The sequence below is a fragment of the Octopus bimaculoides genome, chromosome 4 (assembly GCF_001194135.2).
Source record: "Octopus bimaculoides isolate UCB-OBI-ISO-001 chromosome 4, ASM119413v2, whole genome shotgun sequence".
Lineage (NCBI taxonomy): Eukaryota > Metazoa > Mollusca > Cephalopoda > Octopoda > Octopodidae > Octopus > Octopus bimaculoides.
In genome coordinates, this window is record NC_068984.1 from 115,543,515 (window position 1) to 115,550,869 (window position 7,355).

At 33.6% G+C, this 7,355-nt stretch overlaps 1 protein-coding gene across 1 annotated transcript in view; it reads right to left on the bottom strand.

Moving 5' to 3' along the window:
* The window catches only part of LOC106873601 (sex-determining region Y protein), a 17,319-nt gene extending 10,540 nt beyond the window's left edge, over positions 1-6,779 (bottom strand). The window contains exons 1-2 of the mRNA XM_014921033.2: positions 6,670-6,779; positions 4,245-4,407 (exon numbers count right to left, since the gene is read on the bottom strand). Of these exons, the coding sequence (XP_014776519.1) occupies positions 4,245-4,407; positions 6,670-6,739 (233 nt within the window). The 5' untranslated portion in view covers positions 6,740-6,779. The remainder of the gene's footprint in view (positions 1-4,244; positions 4,408-6,669) is intronic.
* Between the last annotated feature and the right edge of the window lie 576 nt (positions 6,780-7,355).

The following is a 7,355-nucleotide window of genomic DNA, read 5'->3' on the forward strand; positions in this document are numbered from 1 at the left end:
GTTTTAAATAATCACCTAAGCGACATTAAATATCCGAATAATTTACTGGCTTTTTTAACCTATATCACTAACAATGTTATGAACTATCGCTCTAAACAAATAGGTAAATAAATAAAATAATCATACAGTTTATCAATATATATATATATATATATATATGTGTGTGTGTACACACACACACACGCATGTGCATATGTTTCTGTATATTTTATGCAGTTTGATATACAAATAGACACATTGTATCACAAAAGGCATGCTAGTGAAACTTGTAACTGTCACCTTTCATGATTTCACAGAGAGAGAGAGAGTGTGTGTGTGTGTGTGTGTGTGTTTCTATTCATTTCTTACTTAGTTCTATATATTAGGTAATGCACATTTATTGTATAACATAATGCCATATGTTAAATACTTGCAACATATACAAATATATATATATATATTGGAATAGTGGATCTTGAATACATAAATACATTATGCATATATATAGAGGAGGAGAGGGAGAGACAGTGATAGAGAAGGAAAAGTAATGTTTTATTTAATATATTGATTAATATTTTTCAAAGTTTTGTGGCATAAAATAATTTCAAAAAATTCTATGTAATTTTATTTGTAGAAGCCTGATTGAATAACACCTAGAAGACATTTATTGAATTCCTCGTTGGGAAAGAATAAAGCCTCTATCAGTTTTTCTCACAGTGTTGTTCAAGAAAAGACAGAATATCTATACAATATAGAATGACAAGGTCTGCTTCAACTAGATTTTTCATATCTTTCTTTTGGCAGTCCCGTTTGATACGTTAGTGTTATCAAAATAACACAGTATCAAATGGAATCAGAGAGAAAAACAAACATTTACATAAATTAATTATTACTATCACCTAGTCTCAGATGCAAACTGTAAAACCAAAATTTAGTTGCTAACCAATAGTCTTGAATTTTTTATCTTTTGTGAAGATAATTCATTATAGATTTTTATTCCTAGAATTTTGACATGTCTTGAATTTTGTCAACTGAAAGACAGGGATCATTTTATCTTTGTTGACATAAATTCATGTATTTTGCTATTTCTTGAATCATAAGTATCATTACATTCAGTAACAATTCAAGATATTTATCTACAAGAACTTTGAAAATGATTACCCATAATTCAATGTCTTATTCAAATTCAGTTTTCTAATTACTTTCTTCCATTTCAACATACTTTATTCAGATTTTTCAACTGTCATCTGATTCCAAACATGTTTATGATAATTTTGCTAAGTCAACAACATTATTATATTATATTCCTTCATCAAAAATTTTTGAGAATTCCCTGTAATCTACTGTGTGGTTGGTTAAGAAGCTTGCTTTTCAACCACATGGTTTCAGGTTCAGTCCCATTATGCAGCACTTCCAGGTCAACCAATGCCTTCTGAATGAATTTGGTAGATGGAAACTGTGTAGCAGCCCATCCTCTGTGTGTGTGTGTGTGCATGCACGCATTTGTATGTGTATGCACGCAAGTGGACATGCATGTTTGTTTATCACACACATAACCCCATTTAACAAGTGTTCATCAGTTTACATCACCATAACTTGGCAGTTCAACAAAAGGTATTCAATAGAATAAGTACCAGACTTAAAAACTTAAACTCAAGTACTAGAGTCAATTTGTTTGACTAAAATCATTCCAGGCAGTGCTCCAGCATGGCCAAAGTCCAATAACTGAAACAAGTAAAACATGAAAGAAGTTTCAAATGGGAAAAAGCCACTAATTTTTGCCCCCCACCCCTCCGGGCAGTGGGGAGGGCATTGTAAATACTTATAACGGTTTTGTACTGTAGAGGAGTCTCACATTTAATAGCATTCTATACTTTTGACTCAAGTACATTTCCTCTGAAAAGCAGTCAACAAACTGCAAAAAGGTTTGCTATGAATGTCTTCATCACACTTCTTTTTACCACACGTCAAAAGCAAAGGAATGTTTACATTTTTATAATTTCCTATCACACCTAAGGCTTTCTAATACTTAAATATATTTCAGTCATTCTTATTTACACTGTTGCACATAAGATATATATTGTTTAATTATGAACCAGCTAAAGTGCAAATATGCAAGTTCAGCTAATCATTACAGAAATAGATTAATTCCTAATTGCATCATAGAGCAGCTGAATATTTTATGCTTTCGATTGGTACTTTTCATCTGAGAAGTGATTAACAAAGTAAAAAACAGCCTGTTAGAAGCACCCAGCTTTTTTCTTCAGCACATCAAAAGCATAGAAGGATATAGAATTATATTCTTAAAAATTTCTATCACAGCTAAGGCTAAATTTATTTCAGTTCTGATTCATATTATATATGCCATTAAACATATTGTTCATTCATATATATGCATGTGTATATTAAATTTCTAATACCAATGGTTTCATGTACATGGGTTAGCCAGCAATTATCAACTAAAAATACAAAATTTGAAATTTCCTTATAATTACTGACAACTGAGCTTCTAGTTGATAATTGCTAGTCAACCTGTAAGCATGAAACCAGTGGTACTAGAAATTTGATGTCAATTTCATTAAAGATTTCATTATCCTCCTATCTGATGTTGAACACTTTTTTCAGCTCATTACTAACATCTCTCTCTCTCCTCTGCTTCCTCTCCCTCCCTCTCTTTTCCTTGCTTCCTCTCCCTCCCTCTCTTCTCCTCGCTTCCTCTCCCCTTCTCTCTCACTTCATTTATTATTATGTCCATTTTATCATGCTAGCATAAGTTAGATGAATATATTACTTTGTTATAAGTGACAGGAGCAGTTCAGATTAGCAATTTATATATCTTATTAACTTGAATATAATGTAAGGAAGCCACAACACTACATTATTCATCTTGAGAAAACATCTTGTATAGACACAACGTGCTAAATAGCATGGAAATAGTTGAACAGTGGCAATGGAACAGCTAATCTGGGATTCTGTGCATTTGCACATCACTGGTAACAATTATCCTCCATGACCACATGCTTGAACAAATTTCATCTCTACTGATTAACAAGTGATTAACTAGTGATTAACAAGTCACTGATGTTACAAATGGCTGGTGGGCAGAGTAAAACTTCATTATTAGCAACAGAAGCAATATTAGTTCAGAAAAGCTATCTGTATATCTTACTCAATAGGGATATACTGTTGAAAGCTACAAGACTGAATGAGTAAAGAAAGAAGCAGCTTTATGCAAGCAGATGAAAAGCTATATTACAAAAGAAGGGACCTGAACAGAACAGGGATTTTTGCTGTAGAAGAACAACATAGCTACTCCCATTATAGAAGAGTGGGTGGGAATAACTCAGGTGGAACTGGAAACACAGATAAAATAGAGATGACAAAGGTGTCAGGATGGACTCCAAAGGTACAAGGAGGTGAAAAGAAGTATGTAGAGAACAGGAATATGAATGGATAGAGATTGCAAGAGTTTATAAGAAGAGTGAGGAATGGTTAGAGACAGGGCATGACTCAGGGAACAAATATAATAAATGAAAAGTAATGGTTGAAGGGTGGTCAATGATGAATAGGTTTTCCATATACAAGAAAATTTATTATAACTCTTTCAAAACTGTTTCTGTGTATTTTAATCAATTTTGAAGAGGATTAAAAACTTTGGAAGAATTTATAGAAATATCCAGCTGTAAAAAACAGGCTTTGCCAGTGTTGGTGCCACATGAAAAGCACCCAAACTGCCTGTGAAATGGGTGACTTTAGAAAGAGCATCCAGTTGTAAAAAATAATGCCTAAACAGACCTCATCAGTGCTAGTGCCACATGAGAAGCATTCAGTCCACTCTGGAAGAGCATCCGGCTGTAAAAACTATATCAAAACAGGCAGTGGAGCTTGGTACAGTCCTCTGGCTTGCTAGTTCCTGTCAAAATGTCCATCCCATGCAAGCATGGAAAGTAGACTTTAAGTGATGATGATGATAAACTTTTGTTATTAAACTGGAATGTGGCACAAACAAAATACAGTGGAAGGCAGTGTATTTCATAAATGCAAAGCTTTTAGCATAAGCAGAGGATACAAGAATACCCAGCACATATTCAGGACTCATCTTAATAACAACAGATATATGGAAATATTATCTGCTAAAATTATGATGGATGGTTAAACTTTAAAAAGGAATGCTCAAAAACAGAAGATTTCTTACCACAGAACTAGAGGTGGTTACAGGCAGGTTGGCATGTAAAGAGTTTAAATAATGAAATTATTTAACTTACTGGTAATGTTCCCTATTTTCTTTAGATAAAAGTTTCCACTGAGATCCCAAGACACATGAGATATTCCTGTTATCAAGGTGAGGATTCTTGGCAGCAACTTCAGCTCTCTTCTCCACAGAATATCTAATGAAACCATTTTGGGGTCGCTTAATATTGCTTGAACCTAAAACAGTAAAACATAACACACAAAAGAGAATAAAAGAATAGCAAAAAAAAAAAAATGTGCAAAATATTTTATGCCAAACAAGAAAAAAATTCATGAAATAATGCACATGTGAGTGTACACGTGTGCATGCATGCACACCTGCAATTTTCTCTAAGGAAGAATATATTTGAGAGAATACGATATATTATTTTACTTCCAGAGCAAAGATGAGACTTAAAATATTCATTAGTGTATTATGTAAGTACAATTCTGTATTTCCAATGCTCACATGGTTAATGAGAGATATATCAGAAACATACTGGGATTAATTATTAATTATAATTAACTCAATGTGGAAAGTTGGCAGAATCGTTAGCATGCTGGACAAAATGCTTAGTTGCATTTCATTTGTCTTACATTCTCAACTCAAATTCCACTGAGGTCAACTTAGCCTTTCATCCTTTTAGAATCAATGAAATAAGTACCAGTTGCGTACTGGAGTTGATGTAATTGACTAGCCCCTTCTCCCAAATTTTAGGCCTTGTGCCTATAGTAGAAAGTATTATAATTAACTCAATAAACTGCACTCCTTCCTTAGACAAAAATTAACCTGTTTGTGATTTGTCAGAAAGAGAAATGAATATTTTCACTTAATGAATTAACTAGCAAGATTTCCAGTACAAAATGATATTAAATGTGGTACACACCTATTTGAGATTGAAAATTACAACCGACTGACTGAACTCAAACCACAAGTAATACCCAACAGCCTTTTACATTGAAAATTTTACAAGTTATTGCTTTCATAATTTAATTCAGTGTGTGAGATGCTTCTGGAACCTTGCTAGTAGATAGATAGAATTGAATAAATAACTAGAGAAAGTAATAATTCCGCTCAATATCTTGGTTGTAATTTTAAGGAGACAAGCTGGCAGATTGTTAGCACACCATGTGAAATGCTTAATGGCAGTTCGCCTGTCTTCACATTCTGCATGCAAATTCTGCTGAGGTTGACTTTGCCTTTCATCCTTTTGGGGGCCAATAAAATAAGGACCAGCTGAATACTGCGGTTGATATAATCAACTTACTTCCCCACACGCTGAAATTGCTGGCCTTGTACCAAAATTTTAAATCAATATCTTGGCTGCAGTTGGTTCTAAGAGAATAATTCCTAAATAGTGAGAACAAGACTTGGTACCTGGAAAAATTCTCGTACTGCAAAAATTAACACAAAATATGAGATGAGACAAAAGTCAAGCTTCCCCTAAAGAAAAGGCAAAAAAAAAATCATTTTATACATTCACTTTAATAAGTCCTCTGATAAAAATCCCTTGATTGCATGTGGACTAGTTCAATGACAGTAAACATGGGCTAGGTCATGCTGACAATGGGGGAAAGGCAACATGCCTATTTTCTGCTAGTTCACAAACTCTTCAATTAGAATGCTTGGTTCCAAACGCTTGCTTTTTTGTTTCAAGTTCCACCGTCGTAAGATTTTTTGTGCAGATATAAAATAATCCTAGATAGCTTTTGGCAAACTAATGTATTAAGTGACTATATGTCTTGGAGGATCATTATTTTGAGTATAAGAACCATTCTAGTACCAAGAATAAATCATGAATAAGTCTCTTTATATGGAGGTGAGATACCTGTGTTGAGAATAAGAACAGATCTTTAATTTGACAAATTCAAACCTAAACTAATATTTGGGTCTTAAGGCTTTTTTCATGTTATTACATTATTTCATATAATTTAGGTTTTTATCGCCTCTTTACAGCATTTATCGAAATATCACTTGTTCTAACAATTTTATCACTTACCTAAATTTACTGAATATCCTCTCCATGAAGATCCACCTGACTAACGCATCTCTCTTCTGTATTATCCAACAATAATTGTCCAGTATTTCGTCTGCTATTATGTTCTGAGTTCAAATTCCACTGAGGTCAACTTTGCTTTTCATCCTTTTGCGGGGCGATTAAATAAGTACCAGTCACGCACTAGGGTCGATGTAATCGACTTAATCCTTTTGTCTGTCCTTGTTTGTCTCCTCCCCTCTATGTTTAGCCCCCTGTGGGCAATAAAGTATTAAATAATTGTCTTACTTCCCAGATTATGTATAAAATTTCATCCCCATTCACATCTCCCTCAAACTCCAATGGTATGAAATGGCTTCTATTAAGAACCCGAGGACCATCACTACATTCCTCTTAAGCCATAAAGCTAACTAAAACAATAAGTTTTCCTGAGCCTGATTGATTACAAACAATAACAACTTACAGTTCTTTTGACAAGAAGAATGTGTTTGGTCTTTACATGAAGTTTTATCGTTATTCTTCTGTACCATCATATTAAGTTCCAGTGCATAGTTTGCAGTAGCAATTACAACATCTTCCTGTAAGAAATAAATAATAATCCGTGTTAGTAATTAACATATTCTTGAATGAAAATATAATTTTTAAAATTTTGTTTCATTGTATTTATTTATATACATATATTTTCACTACAATCCCTAGAAAACCCAAGTTTTGTGAGTGGATTTAGTAGAAAGAAACTGAAAGACGTTCTCTCTCTCTTTCTTTCTCTCTCTCTCTCTTTATATATATATATAAACTAGGCCATGTATCGTATGTGTAAATGTATATGTATGTATATATGTCTGTATGTGTATGCATGTGTATGTATGTATATGTGTGTGTATGTGTATGCATATGTATGTGTATGTATGTGTATGTGTGTGTATGGATGCGTGTATGGAGGGATGAAGGACAGACAGAGACATACACGGATACACACACCCAACAAGCTTCTTTCAGTTTCTGTTTAACGAATTCACTCACAAGGATTTAGTCTGCCCAAGGCCACAGTAGTAGACACTTGCCAAAAGTTCCAGGCAGTGGGACTGAACCTGGAACCATGTGGTTGCAAAGCAAGTATTTCCTAATAGTTTTCTTAATTTCTGTACT